Source organism: Tursiops truncatus, chromosome 2, assembly GCF_011762595.2.
Source record: "Tursiops truncatus isolate mTurTru1 chromosome 2, mTurTru1.mat.Y, whole genome shotgun sequence".
Taxonomy (NCBI): domain Eukaryota; kingdom Metazoa; phylum Chordata; class Mammalia; order Artiodactyla; family Delphinidae; genus Tursiops; species Tursiops truncatus.
In genome coordinates, this window is record NC_047035.1 from 85839709 (window position 1) to 85859503 (window position 19795).

The 19795-nt window shown below is 38.0% G+C and overlaps 1 protein-coding gene across 7 annotated transcripts in view; it reads right to left on the reverse strand.

The window, feature by feature from the left end:
* Nucleotides 1-19795, reverse strand: part of UBR1 (ubiquitin protein ligase E3 component n-recognin 1) — a 166798-nt gene that overhangs the window by 116348 nt on the left and 30655 nt on the right. For 5 of the 7 annotated variants that reach the window (XM_073800837.1, XM_019935371.3, XM_019935370.3 and 2 more), the window contains 2 exons: nt 11651-11907; nt 8896-8974 (listed from right to left, as the gene is read on the reverse strand). In XM_073800837.1, the coding sequence (XP_073656938.1) occupies nt 8896-8974; nt 11651-11907 (336 nt within the window). Of the gene's footprint in view, nt 1-8895; nt 8975-11650; nt 11908-19795 lie in introns of those variants that run through there. The other 2 variants (XM_019935375.3, XM_019935374.3) reach the window with 2 other exon arrangements.

The window sequence follows — 19795 nt, forward strand, 5'->3', positions numbered from 1 at the left end:
TTATTAGTACAAACATTATCACTAGAACAATAGTAACAAAAGAAATTAGAATATACAAATCAATTTTATATACTGAAGAATGCTAGACTCATCCATGATTACTAAAAATGTAGTTGTTTCAAATGAAAGTAAAAGCATAACCTTAGTATAGGGAATGCCATGGAAGCAAGGCACAAAATCCAGAAGCATTAAAAAAAAAAACTGGCAAATTTGACAACATATAAATTAAAATGTCAGTAAGGCAAATGATAGCATATATCAAGTTTAAAAGACAGAAAATAGATTTTATACAGTCAAAAAATACACTTAATTTATAATCCAGCAATATCACCCTGAGGTTACCCAAGAAAAATTAAAACAAATGCCCACACAAAGACATGTACTTGAATGTTTGTAACAGCTTTATTTAAAAGCTGGAAACAAGACAAATATTCATCAACTGATGAACAGGTAATATATTGTGGCATATCCATACAACGGCATACTACTCAGCAATAAAAAGGAACAAACTGCTGAGACATGAGAGGATCTCAAAGGCACTATGCTAAGTGAATATAACCAGATAGGAAACACTACATACTATATATAGATTTCACTTATATGACATTTGGAAAAGCCAAAACTATAGGGACAGAAAACTGATCAGTGACTGCCAGGAGCTGGGGTAAGTGGGCAAGAGGACTGCCTGCAAACGGGAGAACTTCTGGGAATGATATGTTTTATATATTGATTATTGTGGTGGTTACTGAACTGTATGTCTGTGAAAACTCATGGAACTACACTTACAAGGGTAGATTTTATTGTATATAAATTATATCTCAAAAAAATCTGACTTTAAAAATTATTAAAGACAAGCATAGTAAGAGAAAATATTTGTAACGTATATAACAGTAAGAAAAAGGCAAAAGAAAAATTAAGGATAAAAACAGGCAATACACAGAAGAAATTAAACATACAATTAAAAAATGAAAAGATGTTAATATTAGTAATAGAAATGCAAATTAAAATGAGATTATTTGACTAACGGATTGGCAAAAAGTAAAAAGACTGACTAAATAAACTTTGGGGATGTAGATAAAGAACATTCTCATATCCTTTTTTTATTTTTATTTTTGGCTGTGTTGGGTCTTTGTTGCTGTGCGCAGGCTCCCTCTGGTTGTGGCGAGTGGGGGCTACTCTTCGTTGCAGTGCACGGGCTTCTCATTGCAGTGGCTTCTCTTGTTGTGGAGCACAGGCTCTAGGCGCGCGGGCTTCAGCAGTTGTGGCAAGCGAGCTCTAGAGTGCAGGCTCAGTAGTTGTGGTGCGTGGGCTTGGTTGCTCCGCAGCATGTGGGATCTTCCCAGACCAGGGCTCGAACCCATGTCCCCTGCATTGGCAGGTGGATTCTTAACCACTGCGCCACCAGGGAAGCCCCTCATATCCTTTTAATGGGACTGTAAATTGACACAGCAATTCAGGAAAAACATTTGGCAAAATCTATGAAAATTTTAAATGCATGTACCCTTCAATCCAGAAAATCTACCTCTAAGAATCTAGTCTCAAGCATTCTTTAATATATACATTGGTTTATATTAAAACAAAGGTATATGTGTATGTTCCATTATTTGTTGATCAGTGAAAGCTGGAAACAGTGTAATTATCTAGAAAAGGGTGATGGGTTAAATATTTGATGACATATTCCCACAAAGGAATACATGCAGCAATTAAATAAGGCAAGAGTTATTATATATATCAACACAGAATTATCTCCATGATATATTAAGTTAAAATCAAGTTGCAGGGAGTTCCCTGGTGACCTAGTGGTTAGGATTCCAGGCTTTCACTGCTGTGGCCCAGGTTCAATCCCTGGTCGGGGAACTGAGATCCTGCAAACTGTGCAGCATGGCCAAAAAGAAAAGTTGCAAAACAAAATATATAGTAGGATCCCATTTGTACACACACAAACATCCTCCTAAACATATAAATATATATATGAGTGTACATGCATAAAGATCTGTAAGGATGTGCACTAAATTGTGTTCAGTTTAACAAAGAAAGTATGATGGGACAGAAAGGCAACAAAAATTTTTATTTGTACTCTTTTGTATTATTTGAATTTTTAAAAGGTAAGTTTTATTGCATTGCCTAAATTATTTTTTTTAATGTTGTGTTTCAAAGATAATATATGAATACAAATTCTCATCATGTAGGATTATAGCAGGCTGTTAAAATAGACCCTGATCGTTATTTTTATACCTCAGAAAATACTGAGTTCTCATATATCCCTCCTTTTCCCTACCCACAGTTTCCCCTATTATGAACATCTTGCAATAGTGTGGCACATTTGTTGCAATTGAGGAGTCAATGTTGATACATTATTTTTTTTAAATTAAGTAATTTATATTTGGCTGCTTTGACTCTTAGTTGCTGCACGCGGGCTTTTCACTGCAGTGGCTTCTCTTGTCGCGGAGCACAGGTTCTAGGCACATGGGCTCAGTAGTTGTGGCACACGGGCTTAGTTGATCTGTGCCATGTGGGATCTTTTGGGACCAGGGCTTGAACCCGTGTCCCCTGCATTGGCAGGCAGATTCTTAACCACTGCCACCAGGGAAGTAAGTCCCTGATACATTAACTAAAGTCCATAATTTACATTTGGGTTCTCTCTTTGTGTTGTACATTTTGGGGGTCTTGACAAATGTATAATGACGTATATACACCACTACAGTATCACACAGGGTAGTTTTACTGCACTAAAAATTCCCTGTACTCCACCTGTTCATCCCTCTATCCCTCCCACCATCATCTCCCAGCCTCAGCATCCACTGATCTTCTTACTGTCTCCATAGTGCTGCCTTTTCCAGAATGTCATACAGCTGGAACCATACAGTATATAGCCTTTTCACAATGGCTTCTTTCATTTAGAAACATGCATTTAAGGTCCTGCCGTATCTTTTCATAGCTTGATAGATCATTTCTTTTTAGCACTGAATAATATTCCATTGTAGGACTTCCCTGGTGGTGGGCGCAGTGGTTAAGATTCTGCCTGCCAATGCAGGGGACACAGGTTCGAGCCCTGGTCCAGGAAGATCCCACGTGCCGTGGAGCAACCAAGCCTGTGTGCCACAACTACTGAGCCTGCACTCTACAGCCCGTGAGCCACAACTACTGAGCCCGTGTGCCACAACTACTGAAGCCCGTGTGCCCTATAGCCCATGCTCCGCAACAAGAGAAGCCACCACACTGAGAAGTCCGTGCACCACAACGAAGAGTAGCCCCCACTCGCTGGAACTAAAGAAAGCCTGCGCACAGCAACGAAGACCCAACGCAGCCAAAAATAAAAATAAAATAAATAAATAAAACATTTTTTAAAAATTCCATTGTATCAACGTACCAAAGTTTTTTCACCCATTCACCAACTGAAAGACATCTTGGTTGCATCCAAGTTTCAGCAAATATGAATAAAACTGCCATAAACATTTCTGTGCAGGTTTTTTGTGTGTTTTTTGTGGATATAAGTTTTCAATTCATTTGGGTAAATACCAAGGAGCATGATTGCTGGATTATGTGGTTACAGTGTATTTATTTCTATAAGAAACTGCCAAACTGTCTTCCAAAGTGGCTATATCGTTTTGCATTCCCAACCCAGCAATGAATAGGAGTTCCTGTTCCTCCACATCCTCACCAGCATTTGGTACTGTCAATATTTTGGATTTCTGCCATTCTAATAGGTATGTAGTGGTATCTCACTATGGTTTTAATTTGTAATTCTCTAATGACATATGATGTTTTGCATCTTTTTGTGTGCTTATTGCCATTTACGTATCTTCTTGGTGAAGTGTCTGTTTCAGATCTTTTGCCCATTTTTAAAGCTGAGTTGTTCATTTTCTTACTGTTGAGTTTTAAGAGTTTTTTGTATATAGTGGATAACAATCCTTTATCAGATACATGTTTTGCAAAGCCTTCCACCCAGTCTGTGGCTTGTCTTTTTATTCTCTGAAAGGTCTCTATTTTTTAATCCAGTAATTCCACTTCTGAGAACCTAGCCTAAGAAATAATCTTACATATAGAAAAATGATTTACATATAAAGATATTTATAGCAATATTGCTTACAATTAAAAAAAACTGAAACCTGAACAAATTCTCCAATAGATAAGCAGTTAAAATATATTATGGTTTAATATTATATACCCAATAAGTTCTAAAAGAAACATAATTGAATGCAAAATTGAATCCAAAAATTGAATGCATAATTATACATATTGTGCTTTTTCCATTTAAAAGTATAACATGAGAATTTTATTCTTCCTTTTACAACTCTGTAAGCTTCATTTGAAAACTGTTTTTTTCTGATTAGAGGAAACAGCTGTATGAATATACTATTTTTGTAACTCACTATTCTCATTTAACAACAAAAAGGAAACATTTATGGAGTTAAAAATAATCTTTGGGACTTCCCTGGCAGTACAGTGGTTAAGACTCCATGTTTCCATTGCAGGGGGCACAGATTCGATCCCTGGTCGGGGAACTAAGATCCCACATACCACGTGGTGCAGCCAAAAAAATAATAATAATAATCTTAAACAGTGGGTGTTTTTATTTTGAGGATAAAAATGCAGAGGTTTACTGAAAGTTTTTTTAAAGATAGTACTTCAGTATATTCTTTCTTGTTTCATGGTTACCTTTTTGTGTGTATGTAAGAATGTTTAAGTTCTACTCTCTAAGCAAATTTCAATCATACAATAATACAGTGTTATCAACTATAGTCACCATGTTAAATACATTAGATCCTCAGACCTTATTTATCTTACTGTAGCTTTTTTTAAGGAATAAACTACTGAAAAGCTGGATATCACAAAGAAGGGTCACATTACACACAGCAGAACAAAAAGCTCCAATTTTTATCTGTTATTTTCCTGTTCTCAAAAGGTTTTTGTTTTGTTTTGTTTCTTGTTTTTTATGCCTCTACTTTACTTTCAATTCTCATCTTGGATTGTGCAAGATCACAGAGAAAACTCTTTGGAATGGGATATAAGTTTTACACATAAGGGAAAATTCAATTTTTGGCTCTTTGGTATTAAATTAAAATTTATATGAACACATGAAGTTTGACACTTAAAAACAACCTCAACAGGGCTTCCCTGGTGGCGCAGTGGTTAAGAATCCGCCTGCCAATGCAGGGGACATGGGTTCGAGCCCTGGTCCGGGAAGATCCCACATGCCGCAGAGCAACTAAGCCCACGCACCACAACTACTGAGCCTGCGCTCTACAGCCTGCGAGCCACAACTACTGAAGCCTGCGCACCTAGAGCCCGTGCTCCGCAACAAGAGAAGCCACTGCAATGAGAAGCCCACGCACCACAACAAAGAGCAGCCCCCACTCACTGCAACTAGAGAAAGCCCACGCGCAGCAACAAAGACCCAATGCAGCCAAAAATAAAATTTTAAAAAAAACAATAAAAAGTTAAGATAGTTAAGTATTCATTGATATGATTTTTTATCATAAACAATATATAATCAAGACGAACTATTTTTGTGTCTGCAAGTCAGGTGCTATCAAGCAAACAGCAATCCTTTTTAAATGTTTAACTCAAAGACAAATAGGAAGACTCAATAAATTTTAATTTTCCAAATGTTCTCAGAAAGAATTATCAGAAGCATCCTCCAGTTATAAAACACAGTTGGGTAATCCATTTACCCCAAATGAAACACCTGTGTGTGTTGTGAGGTAGCAATGATAGAACTATGATCTTCTGTGGTGATAACACCCGCAACGCAGAAGCATTCTCTCTTCACATGAAGAGTGTGAATAACAAGAAGGGATGGAGAGTCACCTTTCATTATTTCATCAACTATTGGTGTTTTCACAGTATTTTAAATGCCTGATTTCAATTTTACAACAACAATACCAATATTTATTCTGAAAGGTAATCGTATGTTCCAAGTAGCAGAACTTCCAACACGATCTCTAAGAATAATTCAAAGTTCTTTTTTTGGCCGCACTGTGTGGTTTGCAGGATCTCAGTTCCCTAACCAGGGACTGAACTCGGATCATAGCAGTGAAAGCACTGAGTCCTAACCGCTAGACCACCAGAGAACTCCCTAATTCGCAGTTCTGAACCATGCTTCAGAAAAACATTTCCAGCAGTGCAGGATTTATTCCTATTTCATCGTTGGTAATAACTGCACATGTCACTGCAGGAACTTTACATTCTTCTGCTGCAGACTTTAAGACTGCTGTGAAAGGTGTACTTTTGGGAACACTGAGTACTCCGTAAGGCAGACAGCAGCGTGACTTTAAAGGAAAACTTGGACATGGTGGAGCAGGTCTGGACAGAGTTGCCATGCCATCTCCGTGCAGCAGCCCCACTTCCTCTGTGGTGCCGGGGACTGCAAAAGTTGTTCTGTGCTATTCTGTGACAAAAGGTTTTTCTTGGTGCTTTCTTCACATAGTACCTGATCTTGGGTCTGCATCCCCATCGTTATTCTTTTCTTCCCCTTCTCTGCAGCAACACAGATCCCTTCTTATTTCTTCTCATCTTTTTTTTAAATGGCTTCATTTTTTCTTTTATTATGTTTTTTATTATAAAAAGAATATACACAATGTATAGGCAAGTTACAAAGTATAATAATAAAATGATCCAGCATCTAACACAAGAGAATATTAATACTGTTGATGTTCCCTCTGTGATCATCCACTTGCCCTGGAGGTTACTATTACGCGAATTGTATTTATTAGTCATTCCCTCACTTTTCTTTAAAAATTTCACCACACATAACAGGTATTCCAGAAAGACTCTACCAAATTATTCTCCCACCAAAAGTCTTCTGTTCTCTTCACACTCACTTTTGAAGGGTAATATTTTTAAAAGCTTATGAACATAATTTTTTATTAGTTACATAACAGCCCATCCTTCTGAAAACTCAAAGGTTCCTGAGTAAGCTGTGTACGCACCCTCTACAAGAAGAGCTCTGCAAAAACCTAAAGATGATAAACCTAAGCATGCTTCATAAAAGAGTGCTTTGTGGTGGCAGTGTAGACTGGTAAACTTTCAATACTCAAAGGTAGCTTAGTGAAGAAGTTCCTAAAATTTAACAGACAAGTTTTACCAGTCCACGGAAAATCAGAAAAGGAAGGAATAAGGAATGTGATGAGCTCTTTAACAGAGCTACATGTATGCAATCTAAAGACCTGCTCTTTAGTCTGAGATTATCCTACTTTCTTGGAATTAAATTTTCTTTTTCTTCATAAAATGATAGGAGATGGTAGGTATTTTTTGGTTGCTGTTCATGTGCTCTTTTTAAAATTAAAATTGAACTTCCCTAGCCAAATAAAAATTTGAAAACCCTATGTCTTACCCAAGTCTTGTGAAATTGTACTGGACCACAAAATCCCAAAGTTTGGCAACTGGAAAACTCTGGCCTTGAGACTTCAGCATCTCTCCCCCTTAACATCCCAGAGTAAAACTAAGAAGAAATTAACAACTTCCTCATTGTCTCTACTTCTGGCATCCTTTCTTGAGTTCTCCAACATAAGGAAAAAACTATAATAAATGGAGACGACTGGGAAATATGAAATTAACCAATGATCAACTTTGTAAATTCCATCACTGATTAGCTTTGCAATGTTAGGAAAACATTTTAACCACACTACATGATAGGCTCATGTTTTTTCTTTTGCACAATAATAAAAATACATATATATATATAACATATATCTATAGCTTATCATTTCCTGAGATAGAAGCACTAATGTTGAAGCCAGTCTAAAAACATGAATCACACTTTCAGCTCTATGGAAGAAATAGTCTACATAACTTTAAGATGTTATTTACATTTACATGGGACCTTCGGCATATTATATGTACAAAGAGAAACATCAATTATTATATCTGCCCAAGCCCAGAGCACAGAACCAATACTGTTACTTGAAAAATACATTTCAGCTCAAAATAACAAAGTTGTCTGAAGATGTCACAGGAGAGGCAAATCCCTCAACCTCACTACTAATTAAGAAAATTAAACTAAGACCACCATGTGATACCATTATATACCCACCAAACTGGCTAAAATTTAAAAGACTAGCAACACCAAATCTTGTAAGTGTGTGTTGGTATAACCACTTTGGAAAACACTATCTACTATGACTTAAGATATACCCTAGAACTCAGCAATTCTATTCCAGATATATACCCTGGATAAACTCCTGTACATGTGTACCAAAATACACAAATAAGAATGTTCACAGCAGAATTGTTTTAATACAATAACAGTCCCAAATTGGAAACAATCTACATATCTATATACAGTACAATGAATAAAGACAATATGGATTATTAAACCCTATAAGGTAAATGGACAAAATATATATATGCGTATATATATATATAAGTATATACTTAATGCCGAGTGAAAGCTACTCAACAAGAAAAAGATACAGAATGACTCCATCTGTACAGAATTCAAAAACAGAACCATTCAATATGATTTGGGTGATAAGCTAAAAGGGAAATCAAGGAAACCATTATCACAAAACACAGGAGAGAGAGATTATCACAAAGGAGGAGAGAAGGATGGTGATCCAGAAGGAACAAATGGGAGGCCACTGAGAGCTGGAAATGTCTCATTTCTTGACCTAAGTAGTGGTTACACAGGTGTTCATTTTATAGTTATTCTTTAAGCTGTTCATATGCTTTATACAATCTTCTGCATAAAAATGATGTATCTCAAAAATTAAAAAATTGTAAGGAGCTGCATCTTGAAGTAGTAGATGTCTTATCACATGGTATGTTTAACCAGAGCTAAAGGTTCACAAATCAGGTCTGTTACAGCAGGAACTCAAGTACTAGTCAGGAATTTGGACTAGCTGGCCATCAGACTCCTGCCAATCTAGAGATTTTAGGCATCTATTTTCATACCTTGTAACGATGATTTTTATGAACACTATTCTGGAAGCAGTCCATACAGAGTACACATGTTGGATCAATTGCACAGTCCCTGAAAAAGATTAAAAATCAGACTCCAAAATTTACATGACTCCTGCTGATGCTCAAGGTATGACTATAAAGTAATGTGAATGAATTTCCTATATCATGCACAAACTGATTATGAAAATACTTTAAAAACTGAATTCCAGGGACTTCCCTGGCAGTCCAGTGGTTAAGACTTCACCTTCCAAGGCAGGGGGTGTGGGTTCAATCCCTGATCGGGGAGCTAAGATTCCCACATGCCTTGTGGCCAAAAAACCAATACATAAAACAGAAGCAGTATTGTTAACAAATTCAATAAAGACTTTAAAGTCAAAAAGACACGTGCACCCCAATGTTCACTGAAGCACTATTTTCAATAGGCAGGTCATGGAAGCAACCTAAACGCCCATCGACAGACGAATGGATAAAGACGTTGTGGTACATATATACAGTGGAATATTACTCAGCCATAAAAAGGAACGAAATTGGGTCATTTGTAGAGACACGGATGGACCTAGAGACTGTCATACAGAGTGAAGTAAGTCAGAAAGAGAAAAACAAATATTGTATATTAATGCATATATGTGGAATCTAAAAAATGGTACAGATGAACCGGTTTGCAAGGCAGAAATAGAGACACAGATGTAGAGAACAAACATATGGACACAAAGGGGGGAAAGTTGGGGGTGGTAGGGGTGGTGTGATGAATTGGGATTGACATATATACACTAATATGTATAAAATAGATAACTAGTAAGAACCTGATGTATAAAAAATAAATAAAATTTAAAAAAAATTCATTTTCTGGTGCTCCATTTGGTAGCACATATACCAAAATTAGTTTTCTGAAAAATCATCAGCTTTTTTTCATTCTCTGCATCATCTTACCCTATTACAGTTATGAATGTATTTTACAGACACTGATTGTTCACTGGTAAATGAGGCTTGGTTAAAGACAAAATTCATTAGAATGTAAGCAACATAAATTAAAGGATTTTAATTTATTTTATTATAATGATATGTCCCAAGCATGTAGATCAGTGCCTGGCACACAACAGGTATTCAATGAATATTTACTGAATAAATTAAATTCAATCTCTCTTAATCTCTTTCCTAATAAAAACTTCTAAAATGTAAAATTTTATTTAATACTTTCAAGGAAACATTAACAATAATATATATTAGTGCAAAGTGCAAAATTAATTTTTAAAATATTTATTTAGAAAAGTTGAAGAGATGGAATTCGGCAGTTTTAAAAATGAATTTTTATAGGCTAATAAATAAAAACTGACTAATAATAGCCTCTAAAATATAATATCATCTACTAACCTATTCAGAGCAGGATTTGTCAACCTCAGCAGTACTGACATTTTGAACTGAATAATTATTTGCTGGCGATATAGGTGACTGTCCGTGTGCCATAGGATGTTTAAGCAGCAACCCTGGTCTCTACCCACTAGATGCCAATACCATTCCCCTAGCTGTGACAATTAAAAATGCCTCCATGACCCTTTTGGAGAAATGAGGTCTACAAATATCTACTATGTTTTAGCTGAAATTGACCAGGCTTCAGCTAAAAATATATAACAAGATAAATGAAACTTACTGTCATATAGCAAAATAGAAATAAAATACTAAAGCTGACTGTTTCCTGAGAAAGGAAGAGAATAAAGAAAAGCAGTATGTTCTAGACAACTGTTAACTATACATAAACCAGTCAAACCTAGAATTACAGTGAAGCAAAAAACAATTCTCTGTATAAAATCTAAAACTTCACATTCCTAACCTAAACAACCTCTAATAAAAGAAAGAAAAGGGCCTCCCTGGTGGCGCAGTGGTTGAGAGTCTGCCTGCTGATGCAGGGGACACGGGTTCGTGCTCCGGTCCGGGAGGATCCCACATGCCACGGAGCGGCTGGGCCCGTGAGCCATGGTCGCTGAGCCTGCACGTCCGGAGCCTGTGCTCCCCAACAGGAGAAGCCACAACAGTGAGAGGCCCGTGTACCGCAAAAAAAAAAAAAAAGAAAGAAAAAAAAACTAAAAGTGTTGTTAAGATCTAAAAGTTAAAAGTTTCAGGCAGGAGTAGAGAATAAAAAAGTTCTCTGTGTTACCATGCTGTGTTAAGTCAATCTCTCTCACAAAAGGCAAAAAAAAAGCCTAAAGCTGTTTCCAGTTTCCTTACCACTGGCCTCTTCTATCCAACTAAATTACAAATGCTCCTACAGGTCCACAACCCTCTGATACCAAATCTCACTTGGTGGCGGAAAAATGACCTGAAATGACAAGGGACTATAGACTTTATTTATACCACTTGCTGTGAACAGTCATAGGTTTCTTACAGAAATGCTCTGTTTGATTACAGGATCCTGACCTGACTCCACTAGGGAAGTATTCAGAATTCTGAAATACATGTGGCGCCAAGAGTTTCAGATAAGGGTGTATGGACTATGTTATAAACAAGGCAAAAATATATCTCTTATATACTTCTGGAGAACAGGAAGAAAAAGTGAGAGAACTGTTTAAGTCATATATTTAAAAACAAGCTGTATTAGCAAAAACAAACTTATAGTGCACAATAAAACAAAGTAAATTATGTAGAATTAAATATATTATAAATAGTAATATACCAAGAAAGGTACATCATAAAATACATACAGAACACCAAGTTGTTATTATAACCAATCCTGTACATTTCTAAATCTTACCTACAAGAATATGTTGTCTCTCCACTTTTGAAAACCTTCCCACAGAGTTGAAATGCTCCACTGTGCTTCAATTTCTCTAAGCAAATATCTGGATCTTCTCCAAATAAGTACCATTCCAGTGGAGTGACTATTGACATTTGTATATTCTCCTCCTGCTTTTCCAAGTCTGGTTCCATTTCAGCAAAATAAATTTCGGGCACCAATCGTGCCAAATGGTTCAAGAAAGTAGTATGAAAATCAATTTGCTGATGCCACCACTGAAAAACAAAACAAAACAAAAATTAAACTTTGTTACAAGTTCCTTCTTAAAAATCTAGGGGCACCAGTAATTGTGTAGTTTCAGAGGAACTGATTTACAATATATTCTTCCTTTATACTTCACCAATACAAAAGGAAAGTAAATGATTTTTTTTTTAAAAAAAGGCTTGGAAATAAGTGGTTGTCCCCATATCACAGATATCTGGAAAAAAGAGGTGCAGCTATAGTGGATGGAGAATTACTCTTCCCTTCTGAAATGGTCAACTCCTGGTGTGTGAAGATTCTATTATCAGTCAAAGGCTGTAGAGACAAAGTATTCCCCATACCAGTAGTTTAACTATTTTATTTTCATCTTACAATTTTATTGAGATATAATTGACATATAGCACTTATAAGTTTAAGGTATACAGCATAATTATCTGACTTACATATATCATGAAATGATCACCACAATAGTTTTAGTGAACATCCATCATCTCACACAGAAACAAAATTAAATGAATAGAAAAAAAAAAGTGTTTTTCCTTGTGATAAAAACTCTTAGGATTTACTCTCTAGTAGTTTAATTATTTAAAGGAACCATAGCGTTTAATGAGAGATCAAAATGAATGAGTGCCAGAGTTTTCAGAACACAAAAAGCACTAACCATAAAAGAAAAAAACAGATAAATTGGACCTCAGCAAAAGTAAAACCTTCTGCTCTTCAAAAGAAACTGTTACAGATGGCATTTCTGCCATGCTTATTTATACATGAAAACATGTTCAACATCATTAAATCATTAGAGAAGCGCAAATTAAGACAACAATGAGGAGAAACCAAGATGGCGGCGGAGTAGAAGGACGTGGAGTTCATCTCTCTCCACAAAAGCATCAAGAATACATCTACAGATGGAACAATTCTCAAAGAACACCGGCTGAACACTAGCAGAAGACCTCGGACACCAGAAACGACAAGAAACACCCCTGCATAACCGGGTAGGATGAAAGTAAGAAGGGAAAAATAAGAGGAGAAAAAGTGGGACAGGATCTGTGCCCCTCAGGGGAGCTGAAGCACAGAGGTTCCCGCATCCGGGGAAGCCCCCTCACTGATGGGGAAATCACTTGGGACAGAAGGCGAACATCTGAGGCTGTCAGAGGAGGATGAAATGGCTGGTCTGTAGCAGACGGGACAGAGTGAGACCTACACAGATGGTCAGTGCCACAGGCCTGTGTGCCCCAGACTGGGACGTGTGTCTGCCAGTTCACACGGGGGCTGAGAGCTGGAACATGGGGATTAGAAAGCAAACCTGGGGGGAGAACTGCTGTTGGCTGCAAGGAGACAGCCTGAGGGGACAGGAGGGAGGAAATCAGCAACCGGGACACTTATGAAGGAAACCCAAACTGCCATAGAAGCAAGGCACCACTGTTGAATGACGTGCAGTGGGTGGAACCACCACAGCAGCCTCTCTCTCCCCACGCACTGACCCCTGCCCCAACAGGCGCTAGGAAAAGCTGCCAGAACTGACCTTCTCATGCCGGTCACCAGGCGCTAGGAAAGGCTCCCACTAGGGCCAGATCTCTCATGCCTGTGGCCACCAGTTTTCCTGCGTACCTGTCGCTGCCAGGGCCCCCAAGACCCAGGCAGTCATGCCACCTCCGCGCCCTGTCCTCACCAGAGCAGACCTGAGGGCTCCAAGGCAGCCTCGGAAGCAGACTCCGGTGGGTGGCACACACGCAAAGGTGGGGTTAAAACCACAGCTGAGCCCCAGGGGCGGGGCGACTAAAGAAGAGGAACAAAAATCTTTCCGTGCAGCTACATAAACTGCACGTTAAATCCCCGCGATCGTCTTGGTAAATCCTCCATCTATGAAATATCTGAACGGACAACGAGTGTTCCCAGAACAGAAACCAGTCTAGTGCTAGCAGCTATGGACTTTGGGGACTAGTACACCCAAGAGTTGGGCCATGTCAGAGTCCTAGCTGTCCCCCAGTACCCAGAGAGAGACCAGAAACCTACCTAGAGGTTTTGGAGGGTGGCTTGGGGATACAGAGGTTGGCTGTGACTCAAGGTGAGGGCAAGGACACTGACAGTTGAGACCCCAGGAAAATATAATTATTACTATTTTTTTAATGTTTTGTTTTGTCCTGTATATTTTATTATTTGTTTTTATTTAGTTTTTTAAATTTATAATATATTTTTTCTATTTCTACATTACTTTTTTGTTGTTCTGTGTTTTTAACTTGCTTTTTTTTTCTTTGTGCTATTTAACTTTTATTTATTGTTTTTGTGTGTTTGTTTTGTATTCCTTGCTTTTCCCTTCAATTTGCATTCTGCTTTTGTTTTTGTTTTTCTGGTTAGTTTTGCTTTTAATTGTTTAATTTTGTTTTGGGATTCTTTTGTTGGTCTGGCTGTTCTTTTTCATTTTCTCTGTTTTATGTTTTGGTTTCTTATTTTGTGTGTGTGTGTGTGTGTGTGTGTGTGTGTGTGTGTGTGTGTGTGATTATTTTTGTTTCTGTTTGGTTTTACTTTTACCATTTGGGGTTTTGTTTGTCTCTTCCTTTGTTTGTTTCTTTCTTTTTAATTGTTGCTGTTGCTTCTTGCTTGTTTTTGTCTTTGCTATTTGTCCCGAGTTTTGTATGTCTGTTTGTTTTCATTTGTTTTCTTCCTACCCTTTTATTTCTTTCTTTTTTCTTTTCTTTTTTTTCCCCCCATTTTTGCTGAGCTGTGTGGCATGCGGGGTCTTGGTTTCCAGGCAGGGGGTCAGGCCTGAGCCTCTGAGGTGGGAGTGCCGAGCCCAGGAAACTGGAATGCCAGAGAATTCCTGGCCCCAGAGCTCTCCCGGGAGTCTCCATCTCAACTCCAAGACCCAACTCCACCCAACTGCCTGCAGGCTCCACTGCTGGACACCCCATGACAAACAACAAACAAGACAGGAACACAAACCCAACCATCAGCAGACAGGCTGCCTAAAGTCGTACTAAGGCCACAGACACCCCAAAACACACCACCTGACACAGCCCTGTCCATCACAGGGAAAAGATCCAGCTCCACCCACCAAAACGCAGGCGCCAGTCCTTCCCACCAGGAAGCCTAAACAGGTCACTGGACCAAACTCACCCACTGGGGGCAGACACCAGAAGCAAGAGGAACTATGACCCTGCAACCTGCGGAAAGGAGACCTCAAACACAGTAAGTTAGACAAAGGAGAAGACACAGAAATACGCAGCAGATGAAGGAGCAAGGTAAAAACCCACCAGACCAAACAAATGAAGAGGAAATAGGCAGTCCACATGAAAAGAATTCAGAGTAATGATAGTAAAGATGACCCAAAATCTTGGAAACAGAATGGAGAAAATACAAGAAATGTTTAACAGAGACCTATAAAAACTAAAGAACAAACAAAGAGTGATGAACAACACAATAACTGAAATTAAAAAACAAAATAGAAGGAATCAATAGCAGAATAACTGAGGCAGAAGAACGGATAAGTGACCTGGAAGATAGAATGGTGGAAATAACAGCCAAGGAGCAGAATAAAGAAAAAAGAATGAAAAGAATTGCAGACAGTCTCAGAGACCACTGGGACAACATTAAACGCACCAACATTCTAATTATAGTGGTACCAGAGGAAGAACAGAAAGAGAAAGGGTCTGAAAAAAATGTGAAGAGATTATTGTTGAAAACTTTCCTAACATGGGAAAGGAAATAGTCAATCAAGTCCAGGAAGCGCAGGGAGTCCAGGCAGGATAAACCCAAGGAGAAAAATGCTGAGACACATATTAATCAAACTATCAAAAATTAAATACAAAGAAAAAATATTAAAAGCAGCAAGGGAAAAACAACAAATAACATACAAGGGAATCCATGCAAGGTTATCAGCTGATCTTTCAGCAGAAACTCTATAGGCCAGAAGAGAGTGGCAGGATATATTTAAAGTGATGAAAGGGAAAAATCTACAACCAAGATTACTCTAGCCAGCAAGGCTCTCACTCAGATCTCACAGAGAAATCAAAAGCTTTACAGACAAGCAAAAGCTAAGAGAATTCAGCACCACCAGACCAACTTTACAACAAATGCTAAAAGAACTTCTCTAGGTAGGAAACACAAGAGAAGAAAAAGACCTACAAAAACAAACCCAAAACAATTTAAAAAATGGTAACAGGAACATACATATTGATAATTACTTTATATGTAAATGGATTAAATGCTCCAACCAAAAGACACAAAGTGGCTGAATGAATATAAAAACAAGATCTGTATATATGTTGCCCACAAAACACCCACTTCAGACCTAGGGACACATACAAACTGAAAGTGAGGGGATGGAAAAAGATATTCCATGCAAATAGAAATCAAAAGAAAGCTGGAGTAGCAATACTCATATAAGACAAAATAAACTTTAAAATAAAGACTGTTACAACAAAGGACACAACATAATATAAAGGGATCAATCCAAGAGGATATAACAATTGTAAATATGTACGCACCCAACACAGAAGCACTTCAATACATAAGGCAAATGCTGACAGCCAAAATAGTGGAAATCGACAGTAACCCAATAGTGAGGGACTTCAACACTACACTTACACCAACAGATAGATCATCCAGAAAGAAAACTAATAAGGAGTCACAAGCCTTATATGACACATTAAACCAGATAGACGTAATTGATATCTATAGGACAATCCATCCGAAAGCAGCAAAATACACTTTCTTCTGAAGTGCACATGGAACATTCTCCAGGACAGATCACATCTTGGGTCACAAATCAACCCTTGGTAAATTTAAGAAAACTGAAATCGTATCAAGCATCTTTTCTGACCATGATACTATGAGATTAGAAATCAATTACGGAGAAAAAAACCGTAAAAAACACAAACACACGGAGGCTAAACAATATGCTACTAAAGAACCAAAAGGTCACTGAAGAAATCAAAGACGAAATCAAAAAATACCTACAAACAAATTACAACAAAAACACGATGATCCAAAACCTATGGGATGCAGCAAAAGCAGTTCTAAGAGGGAAGTTTACAGAAACACAAGCCTACGTCAAGAAACAGGAAAAATCTCAAATAAACAATCTAACCTTACACCTAAAGGAACTACAGAAAGTGGAACAAACAAAACACAAAGTTAGCAGAAGGAAAGAAATCATAAAGATCAGAGCAGAAATAAATGAAATAGAAACAAAGAAAACAACAGCAAAGATCAATAAAACTAAAAGCTGGTTCTCTGTGGTTTCCCTGGTGGCGCAGTGGTTGAGAGTCCGCCTGCCGATGCAGGGGACACAGGTTCGTGTCCCGGTCCAGGAAGATCCCACAGGCTGCGGAGCGGCTGGGCCCATGAGCCATGGCTGCTGAGCCTGCGCGTCCAGAGCCTGTGCTCTGCAACAGGAGAGGCGACAACAGTGAGAGAGTCGCATACCGCCAAAAAAAAAAAAAAAAAAAACGCTGGTTCTTTGAGAGCATAAACAAAATTGATAAACCTTTAGCCAGACTCATCAAGAAAAAGAGGGAGAGGACTCAAATCAATAAAATTAGAAATGAAAATGGAGAAATTATAACAGACACCACAGAAATACAAATCATCATAAGAGACTACTACAAGCAACTCTATGACAATAAAATGGACAACCTGGAAGAAATGGACAAACTCTTAGAAAGGCATAACCTTCCAAGACTGGACCAGGAAGAAATAGAAAATATGAACAGACCAATCACAAGTAATGAAATTGAAACTGTAATTAAAAATCGTCCAAGGGCTCCCCTGGTGGCGCAGTGGTTGAGAGTCCGCCTGCCGATGCAGGGGACACGGGTTCGTGCCCCGGTCCGGGAAGATTCCACATGCCGCGGAGCGGCTGGGCCCGTGAGCCATGGCCGCTGGGCCTGCGCGTCCGGAGCCTGTGCTCCGCAACGGGAGAGGCCACAACAGTGAGAGGCCCGCGTACCGCAAAAAAAAAAAAAAAAAAAAAATCTTCCAACAAACAAAAGCCCAGAACCAGATGGCTTCACAGGTGAATTCTACAAAACATTTAGAGAAGAGCTAACACCCATCCTTCTCAAACTCTTGCAAAAACTTGCAGAGGAAGGAACACTCCAAAACTCATTCTATGAAGCCACCATCACCCTGATACAAAAACCAGACAAAGATACTACAAAAAAAGGAAATTACAGACCAATATCACTGATGAATATAGATGCAAAAATCCTCAACAAAATACTAGCAAACAGAATCCAGCAACACATTAAAAGGATCATACACCATGATCAAGTGGGATTTATCCCAGGGATGCAAGGATTCTTCAATATATGCGAATCAATCAATGCAATACACCATATTAACAAATTGAAGAATAAAAACCATATGATCATCTCAATAGATGCAGAAAAAGCTTTTGACAAAATTCAACACCCAATTATGATAAAAACTCTCCAGAAAGTGGGCATAGAGGGAACCTACCTCAACATAAGAAAGGCCATATATGACAAACCAACAGCAAACATCATTCTCAATGGTGAAAAACTGAAAGCATTTCCTCTAAGATCAGGAACAAGCCAAGGATGTCCACTCTCACCACTATTAATCAACATAGTTTTAGAAGTGCTAGCCACAGCAGTCAGAGAAGAAAAAGAAATAAAAGGAATATCAATTGGAAAAGAAGAAGTAAAACTGTCACTGTTTGCAGATGACATGATACTATACATAGAGAATCCTAAAGATGCTACCAGAAAACTACCAGAGCTAATCAATGAATTTGGTAAAGTTCCAGGATACAAAATTAATGCACAGAAATCTCCTGCATTCCTATACACTAACAACGAAAGATCAGAAAGAGAAATTAAGGAAATAATCTCATTCACCATAGCAACAAAAAGAATAAAATACCTAAGAATAAACCTACCTAAGGAGACAAAAGACCTGTATGCAGAAAACTATAAGACACTGATGAAAGAAACCAAAGATGACACAAACAGATGGAGAGATATACCATGTTCTTGGATTGGAAGAATCAATATTGTGAAGATGACTACACTACCCAAAGCAATCTACAGATTCAATGCAATCCCTATCAAATTACCAATGGCATCTTTTACAGAATTGGAACAAAAAATCTTAAAATTTCTATAGAGACACAAAAGACCCCAAAGAGCCAAAGCAGTCTCGAGGGAAAAAAATGGAGCTGGAGGAATCAGACCCCCTGACTTCAGATTAGACTACAAAGCTACAGTAATCAAGATAATATGGTACTGGCACAAAAACAGAAACAAAGATCAATGGAATACGATAGAAAGCCCAGAGATAAACCCACACACCCATGATCAACTAATCTATGACAAAGGAGGCAAGGATATACAATGGAGAAAAGACAGTCTCTTCAACAAGTGGTGCTGGGAAAACTGGACAGCTACATGTAAAAGATGAAATTAGAGCACTCCCTAACACCATACACAAAAATAAATTCAAAATGGATTAGAGACCTAAACGTAAGACCAGACACTATAAAACTCTTAGAGGAAAACATAGGAAGAACACTCTTTGACATAAATCACAGAATCACAGCAAGATCTTTTTTGATCCACCTCCTAGAGTAATGGAAATAAAAACAAACAAATGGGACCTAATGAAACTTAAAAGCTTTTGCAGAGCAAAGGAAACTACAAACAAGACGAAAAGACAACCCTCAGAATGGGAGAAAATATTTGCAAACATATCAATGGACAAAGGATTAATCTCCAAAATATATAAACAGCTCATGCAGCTCAATATTAAAAAAACAAACCACCTGATTAAAAAATGGGCAGAAGACCTAAATAGACATTTCTCCAAAGAGGACATACAGATGGCCAAGCAGCACATGAAAAAAGCTGCTCAACATCACTAATATTAGAGAAATGCAAATCAAAA